This window comes from Dendropsophus ebraccatus, chromosome 3, assembly GCF_027789765.1.
Source record: "Dendropsophus ebraccatus isolate aDenEbr1 chromosome 3, aDenEbr1.pat, whole genome shotgun sequence".
Taxonomy (NCBI): domain Eukaryota; kingdom Metazoa; phylum Chordata; class Amphibia; order Anura; family Hylidae; genus Dendropsophus; species Dendropsophus ebraccatus.
In genome coordinates, this window is record NC_091456.1 from 116,283,922 (window position 1) to 116,305,056 (window position 21,135).

The 21,135-nt window shown below is 43.2% G+C and overlaps 1 protein-coding gene across 1 annotated transcript in view; it reads right to left on the reverse strand.

Moving 5' to 3' along the window:
• Window positions 1-4,783: 4,783 nt before the first annotated feature.
• TIMM44 (translocase of inner mitochondrial membrane 44) overlaps window positions 4,784-21,135 on the reverse strand; it is a 182,686-nt gene continuing 166,334 nt past the window's right edge. The window contains exons 11-13 of the mRNA XM_069964528.1: window positions 17,078-17,167; window positions 13,760-13,870; window positions 4,784-5,321 (exon numbers count right to left, since the gene is read on the reverse strand). Coding sequence (XP_069820629.1) covers window positions 5,202-5,321; window positions 13,760-13,870; window positions 17,078-17,167 — 321 coding nt within the window. The 3' untranslated portion in view covers window positions 4,784-5,201. The remainder of the gene's footprint in view (window positions 5,322-13,759; window positions 13,871-17,077; window positions 17,168-21,135) is intronic.

Below are 21,135 nucleotides of genomic sequence, written 5' to 3' on the forward strand. Positions count from 1 at the left end.
GCCTAAAAAAAGGCATACGTTCACACCAGACGGATTAAATGAGATCTCAGACACTATCATATGTTATATTAGTTTTTATTAATTTTCTTACATTTTAATGCTGTTTGTGTATTTTATGAGATGTTTCTATGTGTATTTTTGTATATGTTTTAAAGTGAATACGCCCACTTATCTGATGTAATTTTCTGTATCTTTAAAAGGTTTCAAAGACTTTGAAAGTTAGGCACTTACCTGATGAAGGAATTGTTTCGATTCCAAAACATATATTATCTGTAAAACAAGTGCTAGTTTGTTGTATTGTGCTGTCTTAATAAATATTCTGTCCACCAGAACAGCACCGATTGCGGTCCTTCTTATTCTCCATGTGCCAAACTAGGCCAAAAACTAAGCTGAGACTTTCTGTTCTGTCTGACTAAAGCTCACAGATTAGCCTCCCCCGCCCTGTGGAATAACCAAGGAGGTTACAGAGTATGTTACAGTAATGTCTTCCATTCACGTCCATGGGGTTTGCTGTAAAGTTTATCAGTAAATGCTAGAGGAAAAAAAAGCTGAGGAAATATAGCTGTCCAAATAATAAAATTTATAGGATACATGCCCTACAATGCTTGACCAATCTTACATCCAAGCAAACCCCCCTCCCCTCTGTAACGCGGTTCCATGAGAATCAATGTAGCTGTGTCACAGAGGAGAGATTGTCAACCTGGAGGCCAGCACGCCCATCCCCAGTGCTTCATGCCCAGCTGGTTTTCGGTAATAACTGCAGCACCAACATCACCACGATGGTCTGTTGATGTAAACAAACAAAAAAAGTACCTAGTGGTACATTCGCTTTAACTTTATTCCGTGAGTCCATACAACAAATATACCGAAACTGTACAGGATATGGTTTACTACTTAAAAAAAACAAAAAAAAAACTAATGAAAGCATATCTTAACATTTTTTTAAAAGCACCCTATTCTGGCTTTCAAAATTTGCACTGTGATCTGTAGTTTTTAATTGATACAATTTTTGTATTTCATTTTTTTGTGTGGGAGATGTAACATGATATAAGGTGTAACAATAACTCCCCCCCTCCCCCCCCCCCCCCCCCAACACACGCACACACACACTTCTTCCATAGTTAAAGGGGAAATCCAGGCAAAATAATTTTAAGATATGTTATTGCTCAACTAAAGTTATGAAAATTACTATTAGATACTTATTATGGGAAACGCACCTACAGAGCATTTCCCCTGCACTTACTACAGCATGGTGTCTTCAGGTCTCTGTAAAGTTGGTGATGTCACATCACATAAACTGCCCGCTCCTGCTGCTCCAGTCTGTCCCACCGCTGCAGCAGGTGTTGGCAGTTAATGTAACGTGACCAACTGTGATCACCAACTTTACAAAGACCTGAACAGGCCATACTGTAGTAAGTGCAGAGAAAATGCACTATAGGTGCATAATAATAAATTTCTATTAGTAATTTTTAACTTTTCATGGGTAATAACATATCTTAAAATTATTTTGCCCAGACTTCCCCTTAAGACATTTATGCACACAATGATACCCAATATGTTTAATTTGTTTACATTTTTATTATTTAAAAAAGGGGTGCTGATTCAACCTTAAGGACTTTTTTTCCCCCACCCTAGCGATTTGATTTCTCATTCATTTAAATGCCATTTCAAACTAAACCTCTCAATTTTCATGGTTCATATAGTATTTTGCTAAAACTCAGCAGTGGCATACTTGTACTCCTACCAGATACCTCCTGTAACATCCTTACCTCCCCACACTCCAGCGACATCCTCTTTGGCGTCTGGAGCACCGCTTCAGGCTCTCTGAGAACTGCCCCAGCAGCCACATGCTGAAGGGGTACTTCACTATCTGGCTCCAGCCAGGTGACATAATGGATACCCAACACTATTCCTAACTACCAACGACGCTGTGGGCTCGTGTCACCAGCCAGGGGGCTCAGACTGTCTGCAGCTGTGCTGCATACAGAGAGGTTTGACTGCCATGAATCCCGGCCAGTTATTTCTTACAGACAACAGGTGTTTTTATGCAGATTCAGATGTGTGGTTCCAATCACCTCCAGGACCGGGTCCATGACCTCCTATAAAGTGTACCAGTGGCTATATATTGGCGCTAGCTATTAGACTAGAATTTTTAATGTGCTTGGTGTTCCCTATTCTCTGCTGTGTTATTTGATTATCCTGACCTCGGCTCTTGTTTATTAAACTATTCTCTTGGAATGGTTTTGGGACTTCGCTACTTCTTAGGTGTAATCCCAACCTGATTGGCTATCCCTAATTTGTAAATTCAATGGAAGGTTATGCCAGCTGGAGGTACAACCGTGCAGGAAGATCCGGGACTTTTAGTAGCGCTGACGACATCAGATAAACATCACTCCTTCAATGATGGGAGTAGTAGTACTTGATGTAAAACCAAAGCTTGATGTAAAATTAAAGTTTTATTGCAGGAATTACGCATCTCAAGGCACAGCCTCTTTATCAGATTCGCATCCAATGTGTCTTTGGATCTCCCTCACTTCCGGGTTCCAGTGAAATGAAGGGGAAAGAAAAGGCTGTGCATGTGCACTGGCAGCCTTTGAATTGGCTGGATCATATCACATGGCTTCTCAGCCAATCAGCAATGAGCAAGCTGAAAGCCATGTGATGTGCTCCAGCCAATGAAGGCTGCTGGTGTGCAAATGCACCAGTAGCCTTTTCTCTCCCATTCAGTTCTACACAGACACAAAATGGTGAGAGAAGAGGACGTGGCTGACAGTTATTTGGCATGTATGCTTTCTTTCACTTCCAGGGGAAGGGGGCACAGATAGCTAATTAACATACATTACAAAGTTACATAACTTTGTTAGGGTCCATTTACACAGAAAGATTATCTGACCTGATCTCTGTTTATAGTCTGTTCCTGGCTTTGGCTTCAAATCTTTGGCAGATAACCTGTCAGATAATCTTTCTGTGTAAATTGACCCTAAGAAAGTTATGTAACTTTGTAATGTATGTTAATTAGCTATCTGTGCACGCTTCCCCTGGAAGTGAAAGAAAGCATACATGCCAATATCAGCCACGTCCTCTTCTCTCACCATTTTGTGTCTGTGTAGAACTGAATAGGAGAGAAAAGGCTACTGGTGTTAATTAAAGGGGAATTCTGAGCAAAATTATTTTGATATGGAAATTTTTAATAGACACTTATTATGGGAGACGCACCTATAGTGCATTTTCTCTGCCCTTACTACAGCATGGCATTTTCAGGTATATGTAAAGTTGGTGATGTCATGTCACATAAACTGCCAGCTGCTGCTTGTCCAGTCTGTCCCATCGCTGCAGCAGGTGTCGGCAGTTTATGTGACGTGACATCAACGTTAGAGAGACCTGAACACACCGTGCTGTAGTAAGTGCAGAGAAAATGCACTATAGATGCATTTCCAATAATAAGTGTCTATTAGTAATTTTCATAACTTTTGTTGGGCAATAACATATCTTAAAATTATTTTGCCCGGACTTCCCCTTTAAGGAAAAAAGTAAACCACTTTAAAAGTTGTCTTTTAAAGGAGAAGTTCAGCAAAAAATGTTTTATTTCAAATCAACTGGTGCCAGAGATTTGTAATTTACTTCCATTTCAGCCAGGTCTGTCCGGGGGTGGGTTCGAGGGGCTGACAGGTCTCCTTTAAAAAGAGGATGTACCACCAGGTACCAGTTACCACCGGTTCCCATGCACGGCGCTGTTCTATGCACCGGAAACGGCCGATGCTCAAGCACTGGAGGTAGGCCAGCCCGACCCCAGTGGGAGGGAATGACCTCCCCTCTATGAAGGGGCTCAGTTAGAATGAATGGAGCCGCGTCATACAGGGGAGGGAATTCCCTCCTATTGAGGACGGCCTGGCCAGCCTCCAGTGCTTGAGCACTGGCCGGTTCCGGTGCATAGAACGGCAACGTGCACGGGAACCGGCTTTCTCGTGACGACACCGTCCGATCTGTGGGTTCAGCTTGAAGAGGATGTACTCTTTAAGTCTTTCAGTACTTATAGCAAGTAATATGTCCTGCAGGAAGTAGTAAGTAGTATTCTTTCCAGTCTGGGGAGCAGGAAAGGTTTTCTATGGGTATTTGTTACTGCAATGGAAAGTTCCTGACATGGACAGAGGGGTCAGCAGAGAGCACTGTGTCAGACTGGAAAGAAAACACCACTTCCTGCAGGATATACAGCAACTGATAAGTACTGGAAGATGTGATTTTTTTTTATAGAAGTAAATTACAAATCTCTGGCACCGGTTGATTTGAAAGATTTTTTTATTGTTACTGAACAACCCCTTTAAGACACATGGACAGAATTTAGCAATTTCAGTTATGCCAAAGTATGAACTCAGATTATACTATATTTAACACTAAGTCTACATAATTTATATTGTTTAACAGCACTGGGATACTTGCTTTTCTTTATACCTATGACTTGACAACAATGGTCCGCAATGCTTTATAAAGACAATCAGCTATAACTCCCCTCTATGATTAAGATACAGAGAGATGCTCTGTATGAGTGGTTTCCAATCTGGCATCATAGAGTCACACTTGTATGATAGCCATTCATCTAACTACTAGCTTCCTTGCAGTACTACATTGTCAAGGGGAAAGTGTGTGCGTGGGAGCGTAACCTTTATTTAGACAACCTTATTAACTAAAAATATCTTTAAAAAAAACTAAAAAACTATTATATATCTACCGTATACATATATATATATATATATATATATATATATATATATATATATATATAGTGCAACCCAATATTTTTTCACTTGTTAGAACAGAAGAAATGATTTTTTTCACAACAGTCAAAAATGAAATAAGACACATCTTATTTTTTCTGAGTGGGGAAAGAAAAAAAAAAGCACTGTTCTTTTACTACTATTTAAAATGAGTTTTTAGGAAACATACACAAAGACATTATATATAACTATTGTATTTTTAAAGGAAACTGTGGAGTTCACTCTTCATGAGCAAAACTTAAATAAGGTGATATAAGTCAGGCATTTCCTGGTAGTTGGATCTAACCAATATGGTAGTAAATTTTACTCTCGCTTAAAGAGAGAAGTTACATTATTTCAGTGTTCTTTTCAGAATACAACTTAACTCTGAGTTTCTTCTTTTCTGAGACTGCTTTAACAGGGCAAACTTAATTCCGAAAAATTCTGTTATCAAAGGATTTGTTCAGAAGCAGATGAGGAAATATCTAAAAGCCTCCAGGCTGCATAAGGATTAAGTTCATCTTGGTCTCGACAAAGAGCCCACACATATAGCATGCGTAAAACTTTATCCTGCAGGAGAAGGGGAAAAAATGAAATGTATGTCAAATGACTGGTCAAAGAAAACTTTCCTTCATTGTTCTTTCTATTATTAGATATCCAGACCTAATATGCACAATATATTTTACACACTAACGGGTAGATTTATCAAACTGGTGTAAAGTAGAATTGTCTTAGTTGCCCCTAGCAACCAATCAGATTCCACTTTTCATTTCTAACGGGTTGTTTGAAAAATGAAAAGTGGAATCTGAATGGTTGCTAGGGGCAACTAAGACAATTCTACAGTTTGACAAATCTTCCCCTAAATTTCAATACATTTTACACTACATGTTTGGATTTCCAATCTTTATTCGTCTGTCAATAGAGGCGACTACAATGTACACACAATTCTACGCCAAATGATGTCATAAATGCATGATTTATGGGGTGGTGGCCTTGTTATTTAGCTGTAATGTCTCTGTATTTCATGTTTAGTTGCTGCAAACCCACATCAACTCGTGATTACCTAGTATACCACATATTAATGGCAAATACAAATAGAGTACAGATATACTACAAGCTAACAAATGGTGGTTAGCATGCAGCAGCACTGACAGAGCGGGGGCCATTGGCTCCTTCCGTTAGCCACTCTTGTGGCTGCAGGCAGCGTTTTGCCTGCGGCCACAAGAGTGCAGAGAAGAGGAGATGCGCGGATTCAGGTGAGTATAAGCATTTTTTTCCCCCTGTTATATGCTATATGGCAGTGATTTTCAACCAGTGTGCCGTGGCGACACATGGTTGGGTGTGCCGCGGGGAAAGTTCCCCAAACTATGGTGCCCCTGTGAAACAGGAGAAAACAATGGGGGAGAGAAACATGGGGATGGGGGAGAGAAACAGCGGAGAGAAGCAGGGGGGAGAGAAACATGGGGATGTGGGAGAGAAACAGCGGAGAGAAGCATGGGGGAGAGAAACATGGGGATGGGGGAGAGAAACATGGGGATGGGGGAGAAACGGGAGAGAAGCAGGGGGGAGAGAAGTATGGTGGAGAGAAGCAGGGGGGAGAGAAGTATGTTGGAGAGAAGCACAGGAGAGAAGCACAGGAGAGAAGTATGGTGGAGAGAAGCACAGGAGAGAAGCAGGGGGGGAGAAGTATGGTGGAGAGAAGCACAGGAGAGAAGCAGGGGGGAGAAGTATGGTGGAGAGAAGTACAGGAGAGAAGCACAGGGGGAGAAGAAAACAGGCCCAGGTTTCACACTGAGTGAGTATAAATACATTTAGAATCTATATTATTAACTATATGCATAATATGTACTGTTCTTGTTTAGTGTCATTTTGTGCCATTTTGGTTGGTGGTGTGCCCCGGGATTTTTTAAGTATAAAAAGTGTGCCGCGGCTCAAAAAGGTTGAAAATCACTGCTATATGGGACAAGTGGTCTATATAACTGGGGGAGCGCACATGGGGTCTGAATAGCTGTGGGAGCGCATATGGGAGTCTACATAACTGTGGGAGCGCACATGGGGTCTACATAACTGGGGGAGCAAACAGCGGATCTATATACTACCGGGGGCAGCACACAGAGGTCTATATACAACTAGGGGCAGCACACAGGGGGTCTATATACTACTAGACACAGAACACAGAGATCTTTGTACTACTGGAGGCAGCACACAGGGGTCTATATACTATTGGGGCCAGCACACAAGGGGTAAATACTACTGGGGGCAGTGCACAAGGGGTACATAATTCTGGGGGCAGCACACAGTGGTCTGTACTACATTGGGGCTGCACAGAGGGGCCTGATACTATATGGGGTCTGCAGAGAGGTGCCAGTATTATATAGATTATACATGTATTACTACTATACTGGGGCACTAAGCATTCCTAATTATTAAGTGGGGGCACAGGGACACCTGAAACTGGGGACACAGAGGGATGCAACTACTATATAGGGGTACAGGGGACCTAACTACTAGCCTAAAATGTTTCTCAGGCAGTTTCTGGAGACAGGATTCACAGCTGGGGGGAAGACTTTAAGGTGGCCCAGGCTGGATGGAGAGAGGGGGAAAAAAAAAGTTTAAGACTCTAATTAGAGAAGACACCCTCCTGTGAGTCACTGGATGTAACTGCTTTCTGTTATAGGGTTGTAGTGTTAGTGGTCATGGTGTGGTGGTATTATGTAAAGGTATCATTTTTGATACCTTTCTGTTTTGTTCAGAGCAGTTTTGAGGCAATATGTAATCACTGTATGGTGGAAATGTTATAAAAGATAACTACCATATGTATTGGGGCTCTTTATACAGTGTGGGGGCACTTTCAGGGCATTATACTGTGAGTGGAGCACTGATTCTGATAACGCTGGGTTGGGGGGGGGGGCTACACTCTTGAGGGCTTTGCAACTGGCCCACCAGTGTTTTAAAACGATCCTGGTCAATATGACAACAATCTTGGAGTGCATCCATTTCAGCTGGTGGAGCAAGACAGTCCAGAATAACAGCTGCAAGAAACCCCATCGGTCAAACACATACAAGGGGGAGACTGCCGCTCCAAAATAACGATGTAAGAAAACTACTTATCTTACCTTCCAACACCCTCCTAGGTCTGTGCTGTGTGTGATATGGCTGTGTGGGTGGACACCTGACTGACCACATAAGATAAGCCTTTGTCCAAAGGACCTGGTCAAATCCTGATATTGGCTGTCTGTATTAATATAACTGTTACTATAAGAGGCTTCAGGATGACTTCAATAGGGTAAAATCTGAAAACATTGTTATACAGGTCCTGACCTTAAGACACCAACCACTCCTGCCTGAGGTGTCAGATCAGAAGGTGGAGTTCAAGAAACTCAATGAGACATATGGGATGGTTGAACATGACATCACAGATGTCTATATGCATTCCAGGCACACTTTTGGATCACCCACAATCAAGGGCGAATCGGTATTTAAGAGATTTTGTTGTGTCCCTGGAAGTAAAACTGTTCAAAGATAAAGCTGCCATAGAGGACAGCTGACACAAGTTTCAGGTTTGCACAGACAACCTCTGAGGCCAGAAGGAAATGGATGAAGCTGCCAATGCTGCAGTTTCCAGACTCTTCCCGAGGTAACTGTACAGGTGGATAGGGAGATGTAGATATGTTCTCGGGACAAGCAGCAACAAGCTGAGAGAGGCCAACAGATGGAGAAAAGAGGTACAGGCTAGAGGTGGCATCCGGACAGTTAATAAGAAACTGTGTTTGCTGGCAACTCTGTATCTCACTGTAAGTTAGAGACACATGGCCCCATAAAAACTAGTAAAAGAAAGCAACGTGGAGCAGTGTGGTGCAGTATCTTTAAAGCGGCACTATCAGCAGGTTCAACCCTATGAACCTGCTGATATGCTGCAGTAGATCATTACCTGATAAGAGCAGGGCTGGTACTAAATCTTCTCTTCTGCCCCAGACTCCTCTCCTGCATTCGTACGATAGCCCCTAATTGCCCCTATGCTATTGAAGGGTTTAGGAGCATTTGGGGCATCACCCTAAGCGCTGAGCACCAGCGTGGCCCGCCCAGTCTGCCTCCACCCGTGACGCCCCCCCCCCCCCCGTGACGCTTGCTATGCATACATAAATATGCATAGTGGGCAGCACAGAGCAACCCCTCGGCCCGCCCGAAGCAACCCCCTCCCGTGCCGCTATGCGCACAGTGGAGGGGGGAGAATGAGAGATGCAGGGCAGGCTGGTGAAATGTGCGCGGCCTCAGGTGCGGACCCCCTATAGCTGGCGGCACAGGAGGAGTGTTATGGCGAAGCTGGGCACTGCACAGCTCTGTCAGCATGTGGCCTCCAGGGGGAGAAAAGCTGCCCCAATGCTCCATCCCCATGATGGCAGCTGTGAGGCACGGGGGGGGGGGTTGCTCTGGGCGGGCCAAGGGGTTGCTCTGTGCCGCCCACTATGCATATTTATGTGTGCATAGCGAGCGTCACAGGGGGGGGGGGGGGATTGGTGTCACGGGGGGAGGCAGACTGGGGGGGGGGGGGGCGGGCCAGCGCTTAGGGTGACACCCCAAATGCTCTTAAACCCCTCATTAGCAAAGGGGCAATTAGGGGCTATCACACGAATGCGGGAAAGAAGAGAAGATTTAGTACCAGCCCTGCTCTTATCAGGTAATGATCTACTGCAGCATATCAGCAGATTCATTGGGCCGCTTTAAACTGGGTGGCCTAGGGTATGGCAAATAGTAAAAAGGTTTGTGTAGAACCATGTTATCTACATCTGCCATAACCAACTGTAGGCAAAACAATAAAAGGTGCCTGTCAGCACAGTTTGTGATCGTCTTGCCAGTTCCAGCGACTGTAAGTGGCCTTAACTCAGCTGCCACAGGTGGCCCGTATGTCCTTGTCTGTGTCAATGTCGTCTTTACAGGTTAACCAGATGTCAACCTGTACCACAGCTATGGGAGAGAACATAGCCAAGAAGCAATGTCTCAGGCAATGCTAGTGGTTTCAAACTTAATCGAGTATTCCCCCAAGAGGTAAAAAATGTAAATGCTCCCAAGCATAGCTCTTCTTACTCACCAAGCCCCCTGAGTATTTTGAGCCATCTCCCATCTTTCTAGCTGTAGTCTTTCCTGAGTTACAAGTTTTTCTAAAATCCGGTCTATATCCAAGATGGCGGTGCTTCTCCCTAAATGGTCCCTGATGTAGCAGACATGATGATGATGTAGTTCTCTAACAGCAATCTGTGATCTAAAGAGCTGCAGCAGAGGTTAGGAGCTGGGATCTCTGCAGTACATGAACACTATGCTGAGACTTGTAGTTCCTCAGAAGCTATCAGTAATATGAAGCTCTCTCTGCATCATATTACTGATAGCTGCTGGGGAACTACAACTCCCAGTACAGTGCTAAGCAGGATAGAGTGAACTTGCTGGAAGTTGTAGTTCTTCAAATTTAGCAAGGGGTAGGGTGCAGCAGATGTGGCAGCCTATGACAGAAGTGTGTGTGTGTGTGTGTGTGGGGGGGGGGGGGGGTCGTCCAGCGGTGATGCTGGTTACAGCTGGTGCTGTGAGGCACATGTGTCTGGGGGGTAGGGGGCGCTATGAGGAATTGGATTGCGGACAGCTGGGGGGATCTGCTGCCATGCACTTGTGTCGGGTGTGGGGGGTGGAGCTGATAGAGCTGAGCTCAGGATATGCTGCTAAACAGCATGACAGGGGTTACAGGATCATTGTGATGTTTCCTATGGGCTGGGTTAGCTCTTATTGGTTACCTAACCCGCCCACAAATCATGTGACCCCGCTCGGCTAGAGGAAAAAAAAGAAGAGGAGCGTGTCAGAGTTGACCAGATAAAAAGGAAAGAAGTTTACTCAATCTTTGCATTTTGTTTCTGTGTGTGCCACACTAAGCATGGAGAACAGAAAGGAGAAGAGAACTTGAGAACCAGAATTGTGGAAAAATATCAACAATCTCAAGGTTACAAGTCCATCTCCAGAGATCTTGATGTTCCTTTATCCACGGTGCGCTACATAATCAAGAAGTTTACAACCCATGGCACTGTAGCTAATCTCCCTGGACGTGGACAGAGGAGAAAAATAGATAACAGACTGCAACGCAGGATAGTCTGTATGGTGGATAAGCAGCCCCAATCAAGTTCCAAAGAAATTCAAGCTGTCCTGCAGGGTGCATCAGTGTCAGCTTGAACTATCCATCAACATTTGAATGAAATGAAACGCTATGGCAGGAGACCCAGGAGGACCCCAATGCTGACACAGAGACATAACAAAGCTAGACTGCCGTTTGCCAAAATGTATGTAAGTAAGCCAAAATCCTTCTGGGAAAACATCTTGTGGACAGAGGAGACCAAGATGGAGCTTTTTGGTAAAGTACATTATTCTACTGTTACCAAAAACGGAATGAGGCCTACAAAGAAAAGAACATGGTACCTACAGTCAAATATGGTGGCGGTTGTTTTGAGGCTGTTTTGCTTCCTCTGGAACTGGGTGCCTTGACTGTGTGCAAAGCATCATGAAATCTGAAGATTCTCAAAGGATATTGGGTTGCAATGTAGGGCTCAGTGTCATAAAGCTGGGTTTGCGTCCTAGGTCACGAGTCTTCCAGCAGGACAATGACCCCAAACATACTTTAAAAAGCCTGAGAAGTGTAAGAAGCTTGTTGATGGTTATAGGAAGCGATTGATTTCAGTTATTTTTTTCCAAAGGGTGTACAACCAAATATTAAAGGGGTATTCCCCCCAAAATTATTTTTGCATTACTATGTTGCCCACCCGTAGCTTTACATCTTTCCAATATAAAGTTATTATGGATTCCGCACAGTTTTGCTGCTATCAAGATGCATTCACCCCCACTGTACGCATGGAATTATCAACTCTTAATCCAGCCCGACACTGCTCCCTGCTCCTGGCCCCCACCCTCGGAGTCGGGATCAGGTGTTCTCCCTCTGTTCAATGGGCTGGGTTAGTGCTTCTAACCCAGTCCACTGAAGTGAAGGAGGACACTAAGACAGTGACAGCTGCTGCTGTTCACTGTCTCCCTCCGACAGCCCCCCCCCCCACTGTGTGCACCCCCTTGCCCCGGAGCTCACCCGCCCTGCACCCTTTATCCCCCGTAGCTCACCCGGCGGCCGCTCCTGTGAGTGCAGCCCCCCCCCCATGCGATCTCCCGGCGACCCCCCCCTTCAGTACAGGCAGACAATTGGTTGCACACCACAAAAATAATGATTTATTATTCTGAATAACAGGTAAAACAAATAAAAAAAAGGATTCAAAAACAGCAGAATATCTGACATTATAAGTTACTGTACGGTAATGGAGAGGATGGAAAGGGCTGACAGAGACTGCAGGGAGCATGAAAGAATGAGCAGGGTATATGTGGGCACATAAATGCAGCACTCTCTGTCTGAGGAGAGAGGGGTTACAGCTATGGAGATATCACCTCCACAGTCCTGTCCCCTGATGTAATCCCCAGCCTGACGTGGATCTGCTATGATTTGGAAGGTGAGGGAGACTTCCTGGGTCAGAGTACAGTGCTGTAGACCCCGCTATGCAGATTATGCCCCTCCTCGCGCTCCCACCCAGTACAGGGTGCTCTGAAACCAAGGTACCACTGTGTGTGTGTGTGTGTGTGTGTGTGTGTGTGTGTGTGTGTGTGTGTGTGTGTGTGTGTGTATATATATATATATATATATATATATATATATATATTTGTATATTAATATTTGAGACTGATTCTGCAGTCAACTAGTGCTAGAAAACTAGAAAAAGAAGTGGGATGCCGCGTTGCACAACTAAGCAAGAAGATAAGCACATTAGAGTCTCTAGTTTGAAAAACAGACTCCTCACAGGTCCCCAACTGGCATCTTCATTAAATAGTACCCGCAAAACACCAGTGTCAACATCTACGGTGAAGAGGTGGCTGCGGGATTTTGGGCTTCAGGGCAGAGTGGCAAAGAAAAAGCCATATCTGAGACTGGCCAATAAAAGAAAAAGATTAAGATTGGCAAAAGAACACAAACACTGGACAGAGGAAGACTGGAAAAAAGTGTTGTGGACGGATGAATCCAAGTTTAAGGTGTTTGGATCACAAAGAAGAACGTTTGTGAGACGCAGAACAAATGAAAAGATGCTGGAAGAATGCCTGACGCCATCTGTTAAGCATGGTGGAGGTAATGTGATGGTCTGGGGTTGCTTTGGTGCTGGTAAGGTGGGAGATTTGTACAGGGTAAAAGGGATTCTGAATAAGGAAGGCTATCACTCAATTTTGCAACGCCATGCCATATAGCGCTTGATTGGAGCCAATTTCATCCTACAACAGGACAATGACCCTAAACACACCTCCAAACTGTGCAAGAACTATTTACAGCAGAAGCAGGCAGCTGGTATTCTATCGGTAATGGAGTCACCAGATCTAAACCCCATTGAGTTGTTGTGGAAGCAGCTTGACCGTATGGTACGCCAGAAGTGCCCATCAAACCAATCCAACTTGTGGGAGCTGCTTCTAGAAGCGTGGGGTGCAATTTCTCCAGCTTACCTCAACAGATTAATAGCTAGAATGCCAAAGGTGTGCAATGCTGTAATTGCTGCAAAAGGAGAATTCTTTGACGAAAGCAAAGTTTGATGTAAAAACAATGTTCAATGTTTCAAATACAAATCATTATTTCTAACCTTGTCAGTGTTTTGAGTCTATTTTCTATTCATTTCACAACGTATGGTGGTGAATAAGTGTGACTTTTCATGGAAAACACAAATTGTTTGGGTGACCCCAAACTTTTGAACGGTAGTGTATACCCCTGTGTATTACCATTCTATGTATGCTTGATAAAGACCTCTACATGTAGAAATGTTGCTATTGTACCATGAATATGCAATAAAACCTTTGCTTCAAAAGTGGGTGCTGTTGGATTCCATCATTTCTACATCTGTATACAATCAAAGTAAAGCATCAAGTTTCATATGAAAAAATATTTAAGAGTTTTAACTTGCCTGATCTCCTTCAACAACCTCCCCTTTTTGATTTTTTAGAACCATAACAAGCTGAGCTTGAAATGTTATGATAAGTACTGGACCTTGCTCCATCATCTTTCCCATTGCAAGCTATGGAAAAAATGTACACAATTAGTAAAGGAAACAAACTTGCAGTGATGTATTACTTATTTACCAGTAATGACTATGTAACCTGGAACTACTTTCCCCTTTCCATGTGAGGGCTTGCTTTTTTCTGAAATAAGTGTACCTTGTAGTGGCGCCTTTCAATCTACCATAAAATTAATGACAAAATGGTTTCCGTGTTCATGTAATGCACTTTATGGTAAAATTGACATGATCTCTTTATTCTATAGGTCTGAATACAGCGATATGCAGGTTATATAGCTTTTCTAATATATGTTTTTTTTGTTTTGTTTTTTTAACAGTATAGGCATAGGCAGACTCTATGCATTGATCACCAATCCGACTGCTGGGAGGAAAGTAAGAGACCTCCGGAAGTCAGTCACACTGCAGGGATCCTGATCAGACAGTGACAGGAGCGCAGCTGTTTCAAATGCTGCGGCACCGCAGGGGTTGATGGCAGGTTGCGGGTCATTAACAGTGAGGACCCGGATGCTGATAACAGCCAGTCCCCACATGCTATGAAGGGAGCTCAGCTCCTGAGCTTGCTTCATAGCCCCGCCGGACGCATTGGTATACCGGTATGTCATGGGTTCTTAAGTGTAAGGCTCCCATGACATACCAGTACATCATGGGCCCTTAAAGGGTTATAGCTTATGTAAGTAAACACACTAGTGCTACTTTTTTTTCGTACCACAGGCAATGAAACAATGGCACAAGCATAAATAGAAGAACACCTGCCCCAAGGAGATATATATATACATACTGCCTGCTATCTTTAAAGCGACTCTGTACCCACAATCTGACCCCCCCTAAACCACTTGTACCTTCGGTTAGCTGCTTTTAATCCATGATCTGTCCTGGGGCCTGTTCGGCAGGGAATGGAGTTATTGTCATAAAAACAACTTTTAATCTGGCAGCACTGTGTCTAACAGCCGGGGCTTACATTTGTATATGCATTAGGCTGGCACAACCTCTCTGTCCTTCCTCCCCACCCTCCTCATCATTAGGAATGCTTCCTATTCCCCACCTGTGGCAGCCCGGCACATGGGCTGGATCTTAATACACCTGTGAAAAGCTCAAGCAGCACAAAATGTTCCTGGATCATTCCTAATAATAAGGAGGGTGGGGAGGAAGGACATAGAGAGTGTGCCAGCCTAATGCATATACAAATGTAAGCCCCGTCCGTTAGACACAGCGCTGTAAGATTAAAAGTTGTTTTTAGGACAATAACTGCATCCCCTGCCGAACGGACCCCAGGACAGATCTTGGATTAAAAGCAGCTATCTGAAGGTACAAGTGGTTTGGGGGGGGTCAGATTGTGGGTACAGAGTCGCTTTAAAGTGTACCTGTAGTTATAACTTACAACAGTAGTTATATGATATAAAGCAAGTTTGCAATTTACATTTATTATTATTTTTTTTAGTTGTCAAGAACACTGCACTTCCTGTTTTCTGACTCTTTTTCTTTTCTCAAAAGCAGGAAGTCCTGTGTTTTCCAGACCATCTAAGCACCATCTAGAGAAGGAAGTCATGTGATTGATGGACACATTGAGCCGTGACACTGTGTACTGACTAGAATTCCTGTGTTTAGTCTGTTTTTTTCAACCAATCTAAAAATCTGTCTTCAGGAGACTGGACCTGGATTTCTGGTAAGTTTAGCTTTGTTTTACAGCATGATAACAAAAAAAATAATGAATGTATATTGCAAACTTTATTTCACATCACTGTTGATTTAGATTTTGAAAGTTTTAACTACAGTGACACTTTAAAGAGGACCTGTCACCCCCCGTGCCAGAGCAGAGCCCGGCCGACCCCCCGCTAGAGACCCTTATACTTACCCCGTGCATCAAGTCCCGCTATCGTTGTCGAGATATCACCGTCTCAAGCCCGGCGCGGGCATCAGAGATGAGTCCGACGCTCATAGAGAATGAATGGAGCCGTCATTCTCTATGAGCGCCGGACTAAACTCTGATGAGTGCACGCTGGGCTTCAGATGGTGATATCTCGGCAACGGGAGCGGGTCCAGGAGCGGGACTTCGTGCATGGGGCAAGTATAAGGGTCTCTAGCGGGGGGTCGGCCAGGCTCTGTCCCGGCACGGGGGGTGACAGGTTCCCTTTAAATAAATGAGATCTACTTTGACCATAAATGTGTCATTGTGTGATTCTTCCACGCGCACGGTAAACTTTTAACTGGTAATTTGGAACAGACAGTCAATATGGCAACCATCACAACAAAATTGGGGCCTGCACCATCAAATGAAAAGAACAATGGGTGCTTCCTAAGGCAGATCAACATGCAGACACTACCAGAGAAACAGAGTTATGCCAGATATAGGAGAACACCAAAAAAATAGTTTATCAAAATACATGAATAAGTTTATTAATTATAAATGCAAAAGTACAAAAAACACACACAGAAATGGCAAAGGAGAGCAGATCCCTGCACATTAAAAACATTTAAAATTCACAAAGAGGGAAAGAACACGGTGGGACCCACACAATAGAAGGGACCCCCAGGCCAGCAGACGGTCATACAATGTAGCTCAAACAACCCTCAGAAATGATACAAAGTATATAAACCACAAAAAGGGAGTGTAAATATGAAGTGTTCCAATCAAAAACAAAAATATGCACGTGTCATGTGAATGGTAATCATGATGTGAAGTTATGAACAGTAAATCAGTCAAAAAATCATATCACCAAACAAGGATGGAGAGGAGCGACTTGTGGCAGCCCATAATGCCTCTACGCGTTGCGTTCCACCGGAACTTATTCATGTATTTTGATAAACTTATTTTTTGGTGTGCTCCTATATCTGGCATATCTCTGTTTCTCTGGTAGTGACAGTCAATATGGCAGCACTCTTGGAATGCATCCAAATCACATGTCATTAATAGAGATGAGCGAACCTCGAGCATGCTCGAGTCCATCCGAACCCGAACTTTCTGCATTTGATTAGCGGTGGCTGCAGAAGTTGGATAAAGCCCTAAGGCTATGTGGAAAACATGGATATAGTCATTGGCTGTATCCATGTTTTCCAGACAACCCTAGAGCTTTATCCAAGTTTAGCAGCCCCCGCTAATCAAATGCCAATGGTTCGGATGGACTCGAACCCGAACCCGGTTCGCTCATCTCTAGTCATTAACATTTGTACTACTAATATTTCAAAATATTTTACGATACACACACTTACATCTATATTGTCAATGTCCAGAATCTTGGAATGAAACCGAAGCCCCATTGCTTTGGCTTGCTGAATGGGGTGAGCTAGCTGACTATATGTCTACACACAAAAACAAAAAAGCACTTGTTAAAAAATTCGTACATAACACTATGCAATTTCATTGATTCAAAACTTAAAGCGCAACTATAAAATATTTTGACCTTTCAGTTTTAGTTAGCTTAGGTCATGATAAGACTTTTTGCAATATACATTAATAACCTAAAATGAACAGTTTTTTAAATACATAAGGCTGACTATGCCCTTACAGCTCTGTCTGGCTCTGACTTTTTTCTGCATTCCTGCTGGACACGCCCCCTCCCTGCAGATCCGTCCTGAGTGTACGGAGGATCAGATAACAGCCCTGACACAGAGAGAAACATAAACAAAACCTCCTCCCCCATCTCTTAGCAGCAAATTCTCCCCCCTCCCCTCACAGAGGTGACTAAGCAGAGCTGAGGGTGTTGTGTGTGAGGAGCAGCGCAGGGGAAGAGCTGGATGGAGGGACAAGTACTCAGTGCTTCACCCAGGAGGGACATGCCACCATGACTCCAATGTACTGCATGAGGGAGAGTGGGTGAGTCACTGAGGGGAGGACTACAAGTCCCAGCACAACACAGCTGTAGTCCTTCCGTAGTACATATAACATTCACTATCAGATGTCTGCAGCAGGTGCCCCCACCTCCATGGCTGACATTATCCTACAGTGTAATGAGAGCAGATGACTGTATCTAATCCCACTGTGTGTGATACCATCTGCTGGGGCTCTGTATCTAATCTTACATTGTGATACTGTATGTTGGGGCTGTATCTAATCCTGCTATGTGTGATACATCTGCTAAAGTGCTGCTCAGTGGATAGAGGGAGCCAGCCAGGGAGATGAGGGATAGGCCACGCCCACTTTGTCTCAGCCAGGAGAAAAATTAATTTATTCTTCTGAGCCAAACAACTGGTGATATCTCAGCAAGCGTACACGCTATCAACACAGTTTAGGGCTCTTTTTAAAAGGTAACACATGGGCTTTTTATTTGAGGAATTAAATTTTTTGGCTACTGAAATTATAGTTGCGCTTTAAGTGATAGATTATTGTCATCTAAAGCCTTCTGATTTTTCTACTGTTGAATAGAAAAAGGAAAAAAAATGGGATCAGCCAATGAATTTAGAAAAGTTTTCACTCTCTTCACAATTTCCCTAATTATTCTGTACGCAATACCTCATAAATATCATGAAAATAGAAAATTCTTTGCTAATTTATTGAAAAGAAAGAACTAAAATATTGTATTGACATAAGTATTCATACCTTTTACTCAATACTTCCCTTGAAGCAACTTTGGCAGTGATTACAGTCTCCAGTCTTCCTGGTTATGATGCCACAAGATTTGCCTCTGTACTAGTTTTTTCTTTTCAATAAATTAGCAAAGAATTCTAAATTTCTATTTTCGCTTTGATATTATCAGTTATTGAGTGCCGAATAATTGGGGGAAACTTATTTTTTAACATTTTTGGTACTTTGCTCCATTTGGCGTTCCCTTAACCCTAACCACTTCCCTTTGTCCCAGCAACTGAAAAATCACCCAACAGCATGATCCTGCCACCACCATGCTTTACTGTTGGCATATGATGAGCATATAATGGTGCTTAGAACAGAGGCCAACAAGAGTATAGAGTGTGGTTTCCTAGTCTGAGGGTCCATAAGGTGCTTCATTGCAAAGTCTAGGATGGCCTTTACATATCTTTTACCAAGAGGACACTTCTTTCTGGCCACATTGCCATAAAGCCCAGATTGGTGGCTTGCTGGTTGTCCTTCTGCAAGTTTCTCTCATCTGCACACAGGATCTTTAGAGCTAAACCATTACCATTGCCATTGAGTTTTTGGTCACCTCTTACCAAGGCCCAATTCCCCAGGAATGCTTAGTAAACCAGCTCTAGAAACAGTCCTGGTTGTTCTAAATTTCTTCAATTAGAATTAGGGAGGCTGGGAACTGAACATTTATGGCCATGGGAAAGGTTAGTTTTTAAAAAAAGAATTGAGAGCATTCTAAAATTCTGTTTCACATTCGTATAATGGGGTATTAACCTCTTAAGGACCGGGTCTAAAATGGCCTTAAGGACCGGAGCAAATTTTATGAATATGACCTGTGTCACTTTATTCATTAATAACTTCGGGATGCTTTTACCTATCCGGCTGATTCTGAGATTGTTTTCTCGTGACATATTGTACTTCACATTTCTTGTAAATTGGAGTCGATACTTATAACGAATCTTTATGAAAAAACCCAAAATAACATGAAAATTTTTTAAAAAAATGCATTTTTCCAACTTTAAACCTTTTCTGCTTATACAGAAAATGGTTATGCAACATAAATTATATATTAAATAGCATTAGCAACATGTGTACTTTATGTTGGCGGCATTTATTAAGCTATATTTCTTTTTTTTTTTTTAGACAATAGAAAGCGTAAAACATTAGCAGCAAATTTCCAAATTTTCAGTAAAATTTCAAAATCAGATATTTTTAGGGACCTGTTCAGGTTTAAAGTGTATTTGAGGGGACTGTATGCTAGAAAGCCCCACAAAGCACCACATTTCAGAAACTGCACCCCCCAAACTCTGCAAAAGCACATCCAGAAAGTTTTTTTTAACCCTTTAGGGGAGTCACAGAGATAAAAGCTAAGTGTGTAAGAAATTTGAAAATTTTAATTTTCTGTGCAGATTTTATTGTAATCCAATATTTTTCATAATTATAAACTTATTTCCAGAGAAATGCACCCCAATATTTATTGCCCCGTTTCTGCAGTTTATAGAAATACCCCATATGTGGCCCTATTGCGCTATTTGACGCAACCACAAGCCTCAGATATAAGGGAGCGCCTAGTGCATTTCAATGGCTCTGTTATATTTGGTCATTTCTGACTGTACCACTTCAGCTTGGCAGAGGCTCTGGGGTGCCAAAACCTAAAAAACACCACTAAAGGGACACCATTCGGAAAACTACACCCCTCAAGGAATGTAACTAGGGGTGCGGTGAGCATCTGGACCCCACAGGTGCTTCACAGGTTTTCCCAACAATATGGCGTGAAAAAAGACAAAAGTATTTTTTACACTAAAACGTTGTTCTAGACTTCAATTTTTCATTTTCACAAAGGGATAAAAGGGGGAAAAAAAAAAAAAAAAAGCGCAGTTTCTCCCGAGTACAGAAATACCCCACATGTGGACATAAAGTGCCAAGCGGGCGCAGGACGAGCCTCCAAAGGGAAGGAACGCCAATTGGCTTTTGGAAGCTGTTTTTCACTGGAATGGATTTCAAGGGCCACGTCGCATTTACAGAAACCCCCCACAAGTGACCCCATTCTGGAAACTACACCCCTCAAGGAATCTAACAAGGGGTGCAGTGAGGCTATGGACCCCACTGGTGACGGGCAGAAATGTGGAACAATGTGACGGGAAAGGGAAAAATTTCATTTTTTCACTTTCACGGCACAAATGTGCCCGTCATCAAGGGGTCCATATCTTCATTGCACCCCTTGTTAGATTCCTTAAGGGGTGTAGTTTCCAGAATGGGGTCACTTGTGGTGGGTTTCAACTGTCTTGGCAGCACGAGGGCTCTGTAAATGCGACATGGCGTTCATCATCCATTCTAGCCAAATCCAACCTCCAAAATCCAAATGGCGCTCCTTCCCTTGAGAGGCTTGCTCTGCACTCACATGGCGCTTTATGTCCACATATGGGGTATTTACCGACTCGGGGGAAATTGCTCTAAACATTTTGTGTGTTTTTTTTCTCTTTTAACCCCTTGTGAAAATGATAAATTCAAGGCTAGACCAACATTATAGTGTAAAAAATGTAATAATTCATTTTCACGCCACATTGTTCCACATTTGTGCCCGTCACCAGTGGGGTCCATATGCTTACTACACCCCTTGTTACATTCCTTGAGGGGTGTAGTTTCCATAATGGGGTCACTTGTGGGGGGTTTCAACTGTCTTGGCAACACGGGGGCCTTTTTAAAATGCAACATGGCCCCTCGAAAT